The 17,603-nt window shown below is 34.9% G+C and overlaps 1 protein-coding gene across 1 annotated transcript; it reads right to left on the bottom strand.

Annotated features, from left to right (window-relative positions):
- Nucleotides 1-1,318: 1,318 nt before the first annotated feature.
- Nucleotides 1,319-15,695, bottom strand: LOC110032921 (probable beta-1,4-xylosyltransferase IRX9H). Its single transcript, XM_020736710.1, has 5 exons — nt 15,537-15,695; nt 14,678-15,414; nt 6,482-6,731; nt 1,904-2,093; nt 1,319-1,468 (listed from the first exon to the last, which is right to left on the bottom strand). The coding sequence occupies exons 1-4, from the start codon at nt 15,693-15,695 to the stop codon at nt 1,932-1,934; spliced, it is 1,308 nt and encodes a 435-aa protein (XP_020592369.1). The 3' UTR covers nt 1,319-1,468; nt 1,904-1,931.
- Nucleotides 15,696-17,603: the final 1,908 nt, after the last annotated feature.

Genomic DNA, 17,603 nt, shown 5'->3' with positions numbered 1-17,603 from the left:
TACCAGTGCCATGTACCTGATGAGACGAGGGTGACGATCAAACACCGAAGTGTGAGTTTATTTAAACCTAACCTTATGGCCAAGTCTGAATCTATCCAAATGATTAAGATTGTGTAGATGACCATACTAAAGCATGATACCAAGCCTAAAGCGCCACAAATCTACCAATGTTCCATCACCATTTTTATAGATTGAATTTAAGCCATCACTGCTACCACCAGAAATCACTAATTGACCCTAAACATGATGCAAGATGAAGCCTAAATCCAAAACTTCTAGATCCTCCCACGGATGTGGTGAATAATCGTGTTGCTCAGCTCAAAATATACATAGAGTCAATTTCTCCATGGCAACCACACTGGTCTTTGTCTTCAAGCTCTTCAAACAATAGTTTATTTTGTCTTTGATGAAATCATGCACATACCTTTTCAAGAAGTGGATTCATAATAATAATAAAAAAAACAGCATTTGTTATATTTATGCTTAGTTCTTAATTAATTCATCATACTGCTTCCTGTTAAGAAAGTATCAATGCTTTAATGTAACGTGAAAATTTTAGCCTTTATGTGCAAAAGGCTCTGGCCATATATTCAAAAATATTAGTAATTATTGAATGAATGATTGACTAAAATATATGCATTACAAGCATTTCTCATTCCCTGGGCTGCTCGCAACACTTCAATACCGACAGCTTGATTTTAAGTTTGGGTCAATCACAAGTTGACAGGTTGATTTTTAGTTAATTTTGGTTTAACTGGTCTGTCTTGGGTTGGGGGTCAACCCAAATCCGACCCAAAAAATTAAACTGTTTAGAATTCCTAACCCGAATCCAACCAAAAAATTATTAGGGCTAACTCGAACCCAAATTTTCTAGTCAAATTCGGGTCGTGTTGACATGTCGGGTAAATTTTTGACACTCCTATGATTTATTAAAGCATGATGAGAAAGGCCCCATCAAATGATGAATTTAAATTAACATAAATAAAGTTCGATAAAAAATTATATAGGTTGGTGTGTAAAAATCGGATTGGTGTGTCCACCCGAAACAACCCAAAAATTAAACAGGTTAGAACTTTCAACTCGAGACTGACCATAAAGTTAATCGAGTCAAAGTGAACCCGAAATCTCCATTTCAGAGTAATGTTGGGTTGTCATTTCATATCATTTAATGACATCCTTAAATCTAAGAAGGTACACTAGCTGTCAATTTTTATCTTCCAGAAAACAAGAGCATTATTCTCATTCCTAATTCGTTGACCTTCCTATTGGTTCTACAAATTTGAACTTTTCAAGCAATATCTCTAGCAACAAAGGTCCTTCCTAAAATAAAATCCCTGGGTTCTATGCTAATCATCTTCGTTAACTAATGCTGTGCAGAAAGCATCACAAAGCTAAAAATTGTCCTGTCCTATAAAGTTCTACAAGGACCAAGATTGTCTTCCAGCAGACAAATAATTACACGACTCGCCTGAAAGAATAGCGAAAATAATAAAAAATAGGGTCCTTTACATACATAGCACATAATTCTTATGTATTTACATAAATCATACATAAGCTTTCATATTTACACACATAGCACTCAATTCTTCAATATCAATCAAAAATAGAACTATTATCGCTTTTTAAAAGTGAATTATACCTTTTCATGCATAGGTTTCACTTACATACATAGCACACAATTGTTATGCATTTACATATCTCGTACATAAACTTTCATATCTACACGCATATCACTCAATTCTTCATATACCCTTTCATGCATAGGTTTAAAGCATGCTATGGATCTAAATATGAAAGTTTAGGCGTGACATATGTAAATACATAAGAATTGTGTGGTACGTATGTAAATTTCCCTAAATAATATTTGAAAAAGCAAAGTAAAGGTGCATAACAAAATAAGAACCTGTAAAAAGGAGGGGAATATGGAAAACTTATTGATCAGCATTAAGATTCGATGAAACTTGCCATTGTTTGGGATAAACAAGATGTTTAGCTTCTAAATGAAGATGCCAATTCATGATTTTTGAGCAAAAATGAGGCAAACCTTCCATTTGAGTTTCATCTTCAACTAACTGCTCTATAAATGTTGTTTCCTGCAGTGAAAAGATGACGGTAAAGTAGACATTAGATGGCAAATCAAGAGGATAAAAGAGATACTGTAACACCAAATTTTCTATTTTGAAAGCATAAAAGTATGAGCTGAAAATGGAGATTTGGGTGGCTCTGAACCAGAATTTAATTAAAAAATAACATCAAAATAAAAAAGAACAAGAAAAAGAAATTATATTGAAGATTACAATATTCTGATATTCATGAATATAAATGACATGCATGTCCATTGCAGCACTGTTAACTTGATTACTAAAAGAAATAAAGCTCTATGCATAACATAATATCATACAACTTGTATTAAAAAATAAAAACAATTATTGAGTTCTCAACACAATTTAAACCAAAAAATTATCTAGGAAATTGATTAGAGGGGTATCAAAATTGCATCAAAACAATAATTGTTCAAGTAAATAGTTTTTCCATTTTAAGAAACTTGTTATACTTCAATTTAAAGAAACAAGTAGTTATGTAGCATCAATCTCATAGTCCATATTTATCATCATCCACACGCAAGCATTTGCATGATTTGTGTTGTCAAAGAGTAAAATTTGAAAATTAAATAAAATTTGCTCGAATTGAAAAGAATGGAATACTTTACGTTTACTACAAGTAGTACATGAATTATCACATATAAACTTATCACACCAGTGCAGTTCTTTATAGTACCCACTATCAATAGTTCACAATCTCATCAAACTAGTAGCACTTTTAAAAAAAGACCCGAAGAACCATCTGTCAAAAAAAAAAAAGGAATCAGAGAAAGAATTCAAGTTATTAGTGATTGGTTCATAAAAAAAGCCTAGTTAAACAAATTGATGACTAGACTAATAATAGAACTTCTCAAAATTTTCAACTTAAAAGCATTTTTCGCAATACGTTGTATGATTTTACTAACATGCCTTTCTAATAGTTAGTTTCTTAACGAACTCCTGAGGACAGATTTTGGAATTTAGACGGACCATTACTTCATCAATCTTATTCACAATAATAGTTAGTTTATTATTGTTATGGTTAATTGTCAACTTCCTATGAATATCTTTATGAAAACTATGTATATGTTGTGCAAATTTATTAAACCTAGAATTGACAGAAGGTTCAATAAGATCGACAAGTTTTGTAGGTTACCCTCTAACTATTTCTAAAGAATTTATACATATAAATCTATAGACAAATGAATTGTATGCAAATTCAATCTTTGATAATATGAAAGACAATTAGATGCATGCATTCTAATCATATATCACAAAGAAAAAACGAAGTTATCAACTAACTCAACTTTTTTACTAGTTTGTGTAATAAGCCGTTGAAAATTCTAATTAAATTCTCATATTTTTCATAAAGGTTTTTAAAAAAATTGATGAATTTCACATATCTATCAAACACAATATTTTTTAAGTCAACAATACAAGTTAAAAACTTCATTATGATATAATTTTCCTATAGCATGAAATAAAATAAGCCAAGTAAAAAAAAAAAATCAAAGCAAATAAAATCATTCCCAACAGTTTATGACAATCCTAGCACAAGGCTCATATAAAAGTGTGTACTAAGCACTAATACTTTATTTTGATTTGGACATTTAATGAGCTCAAGATTGTGAAGTAAGTGTCACATCTCCGTTTCAGTTATAGCTACAGTTTTATCCTAACCAAAGTGTCCCATAACATCACTAGCAGTCAATTTCAGAACAACAAATCTCTTACAGATGAATCAAGCATGCAAAAATGAGTTCCAATAAAGCCAACCATTTTTAATCATTCAATTTTGTTTGAAGCTCGGATAAGCATTATTTAAGACCTGAAATTTAATTAAAATCATTAAATGTGTTTTATTATACATCAGTCTGATCAATATTAATCAATTTAACTTTCATTGCATGCTAAATATTAGCATTTAAGCTCAATGCATCAACAAGCTTACTCTTTACACTAGCATAGTGTTTCAATACAAAATTGATTTAACAACATCAATTTTACATAAATATAACTTAATTTGTTTTGGGAATTCAAATATTTTAATACTAGATGATTATCATATAAGACACTCTTCAAGCAAAAATATAATATCTCCAGTATTTGGCTTCTTGCATAATAGTACAAAACCCTCCATCATAATTTGAATATTTTTGTTTAATCTCATTCCATTTTTCACTAAAATAAGCAATCAAATGCTATACTTGACATAAAACTTCTCTAATACCTATACCTGATTCAATATAAGGAACCTCAAACACTTTATTAAAAATTAAAAAAGAAATCAGATTAAGCATGTGTGCACTTATAAGCCCCTCAATAATCTTAAAAGCGCAATTAGTTAATTTTGTCCATTTAAATTCTCTTTTATTAAGACAATTAGTAATTGGTGTTATTATGGCACTAAAACCTTTGTGAATGTCTACAAAATATAGCCAAATCATGAGAGCTCAAATCTCATGAACACTGCTGTGTTGACCAATTACTTTGACTTTGCTACGATCAATAGATGGTTCATCAGCCGACACAACAAAGTCTAAGTATATCAAGAAAAACTCAAAGCACATTTTTTTTAATCAAGATGTTAATTTCTCAGTCTGCAATACTATGAAGTTTAAGGCAACATAACCATGAAGGCTACAAAATAAGAAAATTAGGTGGAACCAAATACTTGATATAGTGAAGGCTTGTGAGTACCAGACAACTCAATGACGAAGATTGTGGCTAATAGAAATTCTAAGAAAAAATCAAAAGCAATATAACATGGAAAAAAACTAGAGAGAGTTGGTAATTTTCATTTCACAATTTGTCCATTAATTATACAATAATAGGAGAGCTTCTAGTCGGAAATATAAAAAATCAAGGACTAAAATTTGGCCATACAAATAATTACAATAAATCTGTCCATACTGATTGTTGAGGAAGCTTCTATGAGAATACAGATCGATGAGGAAGCAATACACAGGGCAGATGTATTAGTGTGTTGACTGTGAGTTGAACTAGGAGGGGGCAAGTAATGGAGCATGGCTAGGAGGTGTATCCGAGGTTTGATATTTATCAAAGAAATAGAAATGTTTCCACAACTTCAACATCAAAAAGAACTAGTAATTGAACTAAAAGCCCAAAAGTCGAGCAATTATAATCTGGTGTGAGACCAAATGACTCCAAAGAATGAATGGCTGATGAGTACCCAAGGCAAGTCCAAGACCGAGAACAAAAACCCGTACTCAATAGAAATCATCTTAGTCATGATTACACCAACAAAGTAATATAAATTTTGAAAACTCTGAAATAAAAAATAGTAATAATAAAATCATTGTTAACATTACAAGTTGCTTATCACAAGGCTCACAACTTTCATTTCCGATAATTATTAGATTTGAGAATTGCATCAACAAGATGGCATTTTATGTGTGACATGAGGCTGAAAGAAAAATTAACAATTAAGCTAGAAAGCCACATTTCCAGTGTCAAAGCTTTCTTTTGAGAAGGGTGAAATATCAAACTAGATTGGTATGACTTTATAATAGCCTAGTATAACCTGATTCAAGCCATTCTAATAGTACTTTTATTGTGAATTGTATTGTTTTGTGTAATTCATTATTATGTATGTCCAGCTAGAACACATTAGAATACATTGCATTTGTTTCAATAAAATCTACTTCTATTAATTTTCTTGAAGTAAAAAAACTTAAGGAAACAAGCATGAGCCATAGAATCCATGATTTAAAATCAACGTTACTTGATATAAATCCATCTTCAGAAGCAAACCAATCTGGTCAAAAATTGCAGAGTCCTAAGCTCTTCAATATCATAAATTCACAAGCAACTAGCCCATCTAAAGCCAGATAATGGAGGCCAATCCAATCTTAAGCCATAGCCGAACCTCTTAAAGATCAAATTTTCTTCAGCCCTCCAGTATACTAATCTGACAACTTCTTAATGATCATGGCTTCTTTTGTTTCTAAAATCAGTGGAAGTATATATTTTACCCAGAGGGGAGAGGAGGAGAAGGGTTTGAAAATCATTGTTCTCCTCTTTGCCATAAAGCAGAACCTTTTGCTCCTGTTTCAGCCCTATTTAAGGCAAAAAACAAAATAAAATGTCAGAGAATAGCAAGCCAACTAGGGGTTTCCGATTTAAGATTAAGGACTTTACATTCAAGTTGACTAGATTCACCCTCTTAAATAATGATAGCAAATATCTTAAATAAGAACATATACAACAAGCTAACATTAAAGGAATTCTCTAAAAGACATTTTCTTCGTTGTCTTCATTATCAACCATTTTTACTCTCCTGCGCTTTTAAATATTCATTTTTAAATAGGAGATAAAAAAGAAAAGAAAAGAAAAAGTATGTAGCAGCAAATTAAACTTCAGAAATACAGAAGACATACTTGAAACCCTTCTCTCACTGTATCCAGTTGCCTGGCTGAATTTGAAGCTCCCAAATACCATCTCTTCGGATCCCATATTATCGTACTATCGAATGCAAACCCAGACATATCCACATGAAACCTTCTTAGTCTTTTGCTCTTTTCATTAGTATGCCACCCAATAACTCGGCTTCCATTGCATACCGGGCCTTCAAGTATTGCGCTGTTTTTACTCTGAGCAAGCATTGCGACAGGCCAAATTCCAAATCTCCTGCACGTACCGTACACATCAGTTCTACACAAGAAAAGAGAATCTATCGAAGAATAAAATAAAATAAAATAAGTAAAATTCATTAAAATAGCTCGTCATTTGTTAAAACTTTAAGATTCACATGGAAAAATTATAGAGAGGAACCTTAGAAGTCTACTAACAGTATAATAAGAGCTTAAGGGCCCAGTTCTCTAATGAGTAGGAAAATGTTGGAAAAAATAAATTTCATAGTTGATGCACTCTATTGGATAACATGAACATTACACGCTCATTCCTCTGGATTAGATTGATAAAATAAATTGTTAGGAATGAATAAAGTTTCTAAAATCCGTCGAGTCTAAACCAGCTTAACTCAACAAAAATAGAAGTAGCCCATAGCCTTGAGTTGGCTATTAATCCGAGTCACCTAGAATTGAGGCTCAACAAATTTCCTAGCCCTAGTCAGAATATAAAACTCAAACATTGGATTCATGCAAGGGACTCGAGCAGTTGTTTGCTTAATAAGCAAACTTCACATCCTTGCCTAGGCTATTCAGTCACTGAGTACAAGCTCTCACTAGGACAACACACCAAGGGTACTCAGCCTTTTATTGGAAATAGCTTATGGTTGCCACCTAGCAAGCAACTGGCAGCCTAGTTTACTCGCTACAAGCATGGCTATACTAAAATAATTGATGCACTTATTTATTTATTTATTTTAGCCTATCATGTAACATGATATTGGACCATAGTGATAAATAGGAGGTCAGGGCTTCTGGACACTTCATGCTATGAACCGAATGTGCATTTTTCTGACAAAATCATTGTCCATGGGATTTCTCAAAATTTCTGTCTACAATTTTAAAAAATCTAATAAACAAAGAAATTATATAATCAATAATTTGAGAATGGAAGACATTGGATAACATTGGATCCACCATCCTCTAATTTGATGCGAAGTCATGATGCAACTCAACGGATAACATTGGATCCAGCATCCTGAAAGTAGAGCATGGATGATACCAAAGATTAGAAACAAGCCATTAATCGAACCGTAAAGCATTCCTTACTAACCAACCTTAATAATGATGAATTTGTCACCTCTGAGAAGCCCCAAAACATTGAGAATTTTCTTACTTAGATGATCCAATAAATTCTAGAGAGATTCCCTTGAGCAGCCCCTACTATTTAACACCAATAGTGTGGCACAATTGCCTCTGCTGGGCCGCTAAACCTCCCTGTGAGTTGTGTCAGCACTTTTCCATGATAGATTAAGCTAAATCAAGAATATAAAAAAACTCATTATTCTAACTTGGCAAACAACTAGCTTAACTCACTGATATTTTTTAAATTGAGATTGTTGAAGCTCAGCCTACTGCCATATTCAAGATGTTGATTCTAAACTCTTTCATGGCAACATCAAACTCGATTGACCATATTGCTTGCTCCAAGTCTACCATTCTCTGTTTATTATTCATGATATTATGAAGTGTCTCTTGCTCTTTATTATTTTTAATGAGACACCACTATGGTAGTTCCCACAACTCTTGTCGAGTAGAATCACTGAATATACTAATTTCATTAGTGTGCAATGGCTGCTAAGGAATTCTTACACTAACAATAATATAAGAGATGAGTGAGAAGAACAGCAGTTTGTGACTTGGTTTAGCTGGAGAAAGTAGATAATCAAGATTTGGAGCCCATTATAGCCTAGGCGGCTCTTGCTGGGAGACTCCAAAAAGATCCTTCTTGACATGAACTTGACCTCGCCAAGTTATCAAGCTCATTAACTCCTACACCATTGTTGAAGGGTTAAATTGCGTGATTTCAATTTGAGCTTCTATGTTGTGGTCCTATCTAGGATAATTGGTGATAACTTCCAGATTATGAGAATAAGTTGCATAATCACATGGATAGGTTGACCAAGCAGCCAAACGATTATTGTCCATAGCAAATAGAATTGTGGTCCTCTCACCATAAGAGGCATAAACAAGATGTTTGACTTGTGACTTTGTGAAATGGGGGGTCCTCTTAACCAACCAGATGTCAAACTTATACTCCAGTATGAAAGTCGTTTATGAAGATTGTTGGCACAAATTGTGATAAGGAGTATGTACATCTACCAATGCCATGTATCTAGAACCGAATACCCATGATATCTCCAAATATTGTATTTTCCACAAGGATCATGACCATAATGCAAAAGCTAATCACCACCATCAAATGCTAGTTGAGCAGTTAAATCACATAAGCAAGCAAAAAAAAGTTGTTCATATTAACCCATGATGACAACAAGCAATATGGCTGCAAATGACATGAGCTTTCGAAAAGCTACACATGACTAGGCTCGATTAGAGATCTTTTATCTTCGTCTAATTAGTAATCAAACAAGTTTGAACACCTTTTTAAATACTCAATTATTAAATGAACCAATATGAACATATTGTTGCTCGATTCGTTTATGATCATGAACAAGATCGTTTAAAGCTTGTGAACAAACTCGATAAAATGCTCGATTAAAACTTACTAATGATTTAAAATCTAATATAAATTATAAAAAGAATTATAATTTAATTTAAGTTAACAAGATTAGAATGAATTTAACATTAAATTACATTTTATAATATTAACAAAAACATAAATAAAAGATTAATTAAAAAATTAAAAAAAATAATTCCATATTTTAATGTGAAACTTTACATTAAATATAATTTAATGAAATTATAATTTTTTTTGTGAACCTCACAATAATTACAAAAAAAAATTATTAAAAAAAACAAAAAATAAATATATACATAAATTAATAAATAAATATATAAATCTTCAGACTAATTATAATTTATCCTCATTTTTTTCTATTTTGTTTCGATCAAGTATCATAAACAATAGAGATTTTTTTAATACGATAGAGAGTATACAAAACTATTTAAAAAATAATAATAATAATACAATCACGTTAAAACTTAAAAGGACAACTCAAATTATTGAGGGGAGAGCTTAACAAATAAAAAAAGCCAATAGTGTCACCATTTAATGTGATTCTGTGAAACTTTTACAGAAAAATATTTAGTCTCACATTGGAATTGGAATTACTATTATTTTTGTTTAAATTAAAAGACATAGCAAACACAAATGAGTGTTTCTAGCAATTTGTAGGCATAAAGCCTATGAGAGTTATCTTTATGATCGATCTTATTAAAAGAGTAAAAAAAATTTAAAATAAAATTTTAATTTCCAAATTTAATTGAATTATTTTGATTTATTAAGATTCAATAATTTAGTATTTATACAGATTTAATGAGTTCAGGTTTGCCTAAAAGAACATTTATAGTAACTTAATCAACTCGAGTTGGCGATCAACTCGATTTGATGCTTTGATAAAGCTAAATGAGATGCTCAATTAAAAAACACATGCTTGATTTAATAAAGCTAAACGAACTGTTCGCCTAAAGGCCAAAATTGAGTTTGAGCATAGCTCAAATTGAAATTCAATATTAATAAATTAAAATGAGTAGAATTTGAATAGTGACTAAAAAGCTTGAATCGAGTTAGAGTCATGTTTAAACAAACTTTTATTAAACGAGCTTGCGTATGAACAGGCTCCTACTCGGCTCAACTCGATTCGTTTGTAGCCCTAACAAGCAAGTCGCCAAAAAAAAGAACAAACAAGAATGTTAAAGCATAAGAGATTCACGTTATAAGGATCGTATTAGCCATCTTTAGTTGAGTTAGGGCAAAACCATCAAGTTAGGCTAGTCTTGAGCAACTAAGATAAGTAGAGTTATGCTCCCCATAACCTTCATTGATGTCAATAGGCCATCAATTGGCAACCCTTAAAATGATTTTATGGTCTCCAACACTCTCATTGCCAAAATGATGGTATAGTCTTCAACACTCTCATTGCAAGTTAACCAAGGCTGCAAATAGATTGAGTTGAGTCGAGTAGAAGCCTGTTTTAAACTAGAGCGAGTTTACTAAAAACTTGTTCAAATTAGGCTTGAGCTCAATTTATGTTTTTGAGTCACTCTTCAAACTAGGTTCATTTTGCTTCATTAATGTTCACCTTCGATTTAAACTCTGCTCAATATTGATTTTAATGTCTTTAATCTAGCCACTCCTTTAGCCTTATCAAACTAAGGGTTTGTTTAGCGCGCCTAAATTCGTGTGGCGCGACAATGGACTGCGTTGTGTCTTTTGATTTTCGCGTCGCGGCGGCATTTTAAAATAATTCGTTAAAACACAGCCACAGGTTCGACCGCGGTCTGCATTTCTTCTTTCTCGGTAACAGGTTCAATTACCCCGCGGCCCCTCTTCTCATCTCTCTCGACCCCGCTCCCTCTCCCGCGATTCTTCTGCCCTAGGTAACTCTCTCGTGGATTCGTGGCTCTAGTTGTTGGGCATTGTTTACGGTTGGCTATTTTCGGTTGAGAGTTGTTTTTTCTGGTGACCCTTACATTCTTCTCCATCTCCCCTCTTTTATTCCGCTCGAATTTTGGTGGTTTGTGCACTCTGTGCTCTATGTGATGGAGGAAGTCCTTCGGTTTGGTAGATCACTTTCTTCGGTTGATGGTTATTGCGTTGAGGTTTGTATTCTCTCTTCCCCTATCCCTTCTCTTCTTCGGCTCAATTTGGTGGTGGTGTGCATGATTGGCTCGGTGTGGTGTTTCCTCTTCTACATGTCTTGTTCTTTACCTCTTTCCTCTATTCTCTGTGTGGTTGTGCGCATTATGTTGGTTGATTTCATCTTTGTTTTCTCGGTTTTGGTGCTTTCGATTTGATTTGCTTGGTTATGCGGCTTTGATACTTCATGTTGTATCCATATGGGTTTTCATTCATATATTTCACACAAAATTGGATGCATCCGAGCTTCGCGGTGATCTTTGGTTTTTTTGGTGCTTATCCTATTAGGACTGCTTCGGGTGCCCTATATGTGGTTTGTTCGATTTCATTTGGTGCTTTTACTGTGGGGAATTTGGATTTCTTTATGAACTTTGATATTTCAGTAGGGAATATGAAAAATAGATGAAATTTTGTGTTTGATTTATTAATAGCAATATTTTAAGTGTTGTGTATGTGTTGAATATGGGCTGAAAACATGAATTTTGAGTTTCAGTGGAAATTTCATGCTAGATTTGTATCTTGTTATTTTCAATTTCACTAGAATTTTAGTGGAAAAACTGGATGTATACTTATATTTTCAGTGGGAATTTCAGTGGGCATTTCACTAGAATTCCATGTTAGATTTGTATATCATTGAAATAATGGGAATTTGGTGCTGGATTTTCATATTGCTATTTTTAATTCCAGTGGAGGTGGTGGTGTAGGAGAGTTGGTGAGGTGTGGACATGGTGGTGTGTAGTGTGGAGGTGGTGGTGAAGGATGGTTGTGTGATGAGGAGGCGGTGGTGTGGTTTGTGGATGTGTTGGTGTGTGGTGTGGAGGTGGTGGCGTTGTTTGTAGATGTGTTGGTGTGTGGTGTGGAGGTGGAGGTGTCGGGTGGTTGTGTGGTGTGGAGGTGGTAGTGAGTGGATGTGTTGGTGTGGTGTGGAGATAGTGGTGTGTGGATGTGGAGGTAGTGGTTTAGTTTGGTTGTGTAATGAGGAGGTGGAGGTGTGGTTTGTGAATGTGTTGTTGTGTGGTGTGGAGTTGGTGGTTTGGTGTGTAGATGTGTTGGTGTGGATGTGCTGGTGTGGTGTTGTGAAGGTGGTGGTGTCGGGTGGTTGTGTGTTATGACGGTGGTGGTGGTGGTGGTGGTGGTGGTGGTGTAGGAGAGTTGGTGTAGTGTGGAGGTGGTAGTGAGTGGATGTGTTGGTGTGGTGTGGAGGTGGAGGTGTCGAGTGGTTGTGTGGTGTGGAGGTGGTAGTGAGAGGATGTGTTCGTGTGGTGTGGAGATAGTGGTGTGTGGATGTGGAGGTGGTGGTTTAGTTTGGTTGTGTAATGAGGAGGTGGAGGTGTGGTTTGTGAATGTGTTGTTGTGTGGTGTGGAGTTGGTGGTTTGGTGTGTAGATGTGTTGGTGTGGATGTGCTGGTGTGGTGTTGTGAAGGTGGTGGTGTCGGGTGGTTGTGTGTTATGACGGTGGTGGTGGTGGTGGTGGTGGTGGTGTAGGAGAGTTGGTGTAGTGTGGAGGTGGTAGTGAGTGGATGGGTTGGGGGGGTGGGGGGGGGGGGGGGTGTGGATGTGGTGGTGAGGTGTGTGGATGTGGTGGTTGTAGACTTCAAAGACAAAGGAGGATCCTATAGTACTCATATCGCTACTTGTTGCAACTGCCTCTGAAGGAGCAGCCATTGAGTCAATGAAACACATCTAAAAAGATCGTCTATTATGGACCTCGAACTTGATAAGGGTGTTATCAACAACAACCTTAGACTTGCTCAAGATCTCCTTGATGGTGACTTCTGCATTAACTTTTTTGACCTTGCCAAAGATTTTTTCCTACTACAACTTTCTGCAAGTCAAAAGTCCCCTTGTCAGCCACCATGCCTAATGTTATGGCTTGCTCAATTTGACCTTCTTCTAAGCATGTTCCAATCTAGCAGCCGTTGAAACAGTTTAGTGTGGTAAAGCTTCTCTAAACTTTTCAAATACATCTACAAAGTGCTAGCTGGAAAATCAACTAAATCTCCTCAATTTTCCAAAACTCTAAAGAACAAATACGTGAGCTTTGAATATGGGGCTTAAGAATAACTAATGGGGCTTCCATTAAACCCTACTTTGATCATCATATGCATAAGGTTGATGGCACATTAGTTAACACATCAGTCCTTTAAGTCTTTGTAGAAAACTTTCAAAATTGTCTAGAACCATAATTAGAAAAAATTGGGTTTGTGGTGTCAATTCCCCCATCTTTCTTGGCTTCTTGTAAGGAACAAAAAAATTAGAGAATAAAAGTACAATAATATTCATCCGGGTTAACTCGATTGACTCAATTCTTAAGAATGCAAGAATGCACAAAGTTCTACAACTTGTGGATGATGAACCACTAGTCGAGCTTCGAAGTCATCCATAAACTTGAGCTTTCTACTGCTCCTACTCATCTATCAACGAGCCTCGACAAGTCACAAAAAAGGACAAGTACCACTTAAGTACTAGAACTCAAACATTAAATTCATCCAAGTGACTTCAGAAGTCACCAGACTAGAAGGCGCCCCTCATCAACTTATTTACTTATCCAGGTTATTCACCCTCAAAACTGATGTTCCCACTAGAATTTGGAGGCACTTTCCCTCTTGTTACAATTATCACACAATTTTCATCTAGTGAACAACTGCTAGCTTGATTTATTCACAACAAAAGATGCAATACTGAGATAATATATGCACTGTTATTGTTATTTTTTGGACAATATTTCACCACAGCTTACCATACATCACACCAATAAATAGAATCAAGGATCGAGCATGGACACAACATATCAAAGGACCTCATTCTATACTTTTTTTCACAAAACTATTGCTCTCGCTCCTCATAGTTTCTCTTTCTAGAATTACCTAATTCACAATTAAGCAGACAGATTCCATAAACGATAGTTTCTAACAGCTGTTAAATATGTAAATACATAAGAATGAGTGGTATCTCTGTTTTTCCCTCTAACTTCCTCAGGTTCAATCCTAGCATGTAATAAGATCTTGTTCTGATGTTTACAACATCCCATAAATAAAAAGCATAATTTTTACAAAAGATAAGAAGCTCGTGTATTGAAGAAAAATTGCAGTCCAACTACATGTACTGAATAGAAGGCAGAAATCAGAAAAAAAAAAACCTAGCTGAAAACAAGAAAACAATGAACTTTTCATCAACCGCAATTATAAAGCTGAACAAAATAGTGGAAGATCATAGCAAACCAAGTTTTTCACCGACGGGTAACCTGGTAAACTGCTGGATGTAACCCTTTCTCTCTTTTGAAATATAAAATGTGAAAAAAAAAACAAGAAGACAACTTCATCCTGTATAAATTAAGCGGACACTACCTGATTTCTCTAAGCTGGGAAAAGAGCTGGAATGAATAGATATTGTCATCGTCGGCGAAGTAGACAATGCCATCGAGATGATGGTTCTCGATATGCTCGAGAGCGGTGTTGCGCTGATACACGCCCCGATCCTTCACATCCTTGAAGCTCCTCTTGCATACGAGATGACGATACATAACACCCGTTTTGCGTAGCACTTCCGCAGTTTCATCAGAAGCGGATTCCATCTCAACCACTATCCAAACAAGCGGCGGAGGAACGAGCCGAAGCGTCTGGCCAAGGCGGTGGAGATAGTAGTACTGGAGTGCACGGTTGTAGGTGGGGGTGACAATGATGAGAAGCTTGGAACCAGTCGCCGGTATAGCCGCACCCGATTGTGCGCTTGGTGGGCTGAAAATGGTACCGAGTTCCCTTCGGGCAGATGAGATCTCAGAACGGAAAAGAAGTGGGTGCTGTTTTGCAGGCCGGATAGTAGAAAATTGGTAACTGTCAAAACCGGGATCGGAAAAGGGGGAAATGGCGAGGAGGAATCCTAAGAGGAAGAACAAAAAGAAGCGGAGGATGGAGCGCTTGCAGTAGCTCCAGGAAAGCGGCGGCCGCCAAAGCTTGCGGGGTGTTTCGGGAGGAAGAACTCCAATCCCAAGAGATCTTTGCGGCGGAAACCGGCAAGAAACGAGAACAACGCCAAACCGCGCCGAAGAGGATGGGAAGGCGAGTAACGAGGGGAAGAATGCTCCCTGTGATCTTTGTCTTTCATTTCAATGGTGGAGGGCTCGGGAAGAAGTCGATCGTAGTTGTGCTGGTGCGGCGATAAGATAGTGCGCCTGATAGAGAGCATCGTAACTCAGCCGTTCGTTACTGAAAGCTCCTCCAATTCCAGGCGATCGGCGGCGGGAGCTTTGGCCGGAGGAGGTTGAAAAAAGAAAGGGCTGAAAATCAATGGAAGCCGCGAGTTGCGGCAATGACTGCGCGAAGCAGATCTACAGCCATTCGGCGCTTTTCTTGCAGAATATCGCATTTCAGTCGAAGAATTTTAAAAATAAATTACATTTTTAACATTAATTCACATTAAAAGTTATTTTAGAATAAATTTGTAAAAACGTCAAAAAAAAATCGCAATCTCGCCCCCCCGAAACTTATTAGATCACAACTCTCCACTATGGAGTACAATCTATTTTTAACATTCATTCACATTAAAGGTTATTTTAGAATAAATTTGTTAAAACGTCAAAAAATCGCAATCTCGCCCCCGGAAATTTATTAGATCACAACTCTCCACTATGGAGTACAATCTCGTGCTGACACATACTTATATAAAAAATAATAAAAATAAAAACACGCTACTCGGCATGATCGATGTGTTACAGAGTCTAATCATATATTTTTTACGTTATTTATCTTTGTCGTCGTGTTATAGTTATATAAAAAATAATAAAAATAAAAACACGCTACCCGGCATTATCGATGTGTTACAGAGTCTAAGAATATATTTTTTTACGTTATTTATCTTTGTCGTCGTGTTATAGGTATATTTTCTTGTGTTATTCTGAATAACACATCAATAATAAATGAATAACATATCAAAACGTGAAAAATATTCAGAATAACACTAGGAATATTATTATGCGATTAAATATTCCTATAACGTATCGATATGATCGGGACATGCGTTTGCTTTATTTTTTTCATTTTTATGTAAGTAGGACGTAATTTCACGTGTCAGCGTGAGATTGGACTCAACAAACAGCTCTGCATGCGTGAGTCTTGATGTAATAATTTTTCTATTTTTTAATAGCACATAATATCACACTAATAACATATAGTAACACAATTATACGCTTTATAGACCGCGGTGTAACACTTGGAGAATATTTCATGTGTGTTATACCGCGGGTTATAACACTGCCCCACATATTATACAACCGTCCTATAACACTCCCATAGCCCGCGGTATAACACGCATGGAATATTCCCCACGTGTTATACCGCGGGCTAGAGAGTGTATAATTGTGTTATTATGTGTTATTAGTGTATTATTATGTGTTATTATGTGCTATTAGTGAGAGAATATTTCTACACTCTCAATAACACATCAAGAATACTTGAATAACGCGGAAAATATTCAGAATTACACGGGAGGAATATTTTTATGCGATGGAATATTTCTATAACACATCGGTCGGGCCGGTTATTGCGTTTTAATTATTTTTTTCATTTTTTATGTAGGTAGGCCGGCCTTCCACGTGTCAACGCGAAATTGGACTTCGCAAGCGTCCTGATGTAATAATTTTACTGATTGCGGGCGGGTGATTTTATAATAATTATATCTTCTTTTGAATAAAAAAGAGCGGCGTTTACATTCATAACACGCAAATTATATCATGCATTTACATATCAAACATTTTATCATTTATATTTACTTGCATCATTTAAATTTATAATATCACATAAAAAATAATAATGATATTAATTTTTTAAAAATGAAATACACATTTTCAAACATAAATTTATGATTACAAATGTTAGGATTGTAAATTTCAAACTTTAGGTGATAGATATGCAAATACATAGGACTTGTGTGGTATGTCTGTAAATGTTCTTAAAATATATATATAATAGCTATAAGAGATTAAGAGAATTTTGCCAAATTAAATATATTAAAAATAAATAAAAGAATTTATTTTTATATATATATCGCCCAAAACTTTTATATCACATACACCAGTTTCATGCATGAGCAAGCTATAATGTATATAAAAATTGAGAGTTAGCTGCTAGATATGTAAATACATAAAAAGTTTAGGACTTACTTGCTAGATATATATATTAAGTTTCTATATTTTTGTATTTGGTTTAGGAATGTTTATTAAAGATACTCAAAACAAGATACATTGATTTATATTTTCATGTAATTTTATTTAAGGAG

Source organism: Phalaenopsis equestris, unplaced genomic scaffold (assembly GCF_001263595.1).
Source record: "Phalaenopsis equestris unplaced genomic scaffold, ASM126359v1 Scaffold001057, whole genome shotgun sequence".
NCBI lineage: Eukaryota > Viridiplantae > Streptophyta > Magnoliopsida > Asparagales > Orchidaceae > Phalaenopsis > Phalaenopsis equestris.
The sequence above is the reverse complement of the archived record's forward strand: the minus strand, read 5'-3'. Positions and strand labels throughout refer to the sequence as shown.

Bases quoted from the DNA above. Each gene is read 5' to 3' on its own strand.
- LOC110032921 (XM_020736710.1), bottom strand. From the start codon at position 15,695: ATGCGATATTCTGCAAGAAAAGCGCCGAATGGCTGTAGATCTGCTTCG. The intron at 15,415-15,536 runs GTAACGAACGGC...CAAAGATCACAG, and splicing joins TGGAATTGGAGGAGCTTTCA to GGAGCATTCTTCCCCTCGTT. The intron at 6,732-14,677 runs GTAGTGTCCGCT...CGGTACGTGCAG, and splicing joins TCCCAGCTTAGAGAAATCAG to GAGATTTGGAATTTGGCCTG.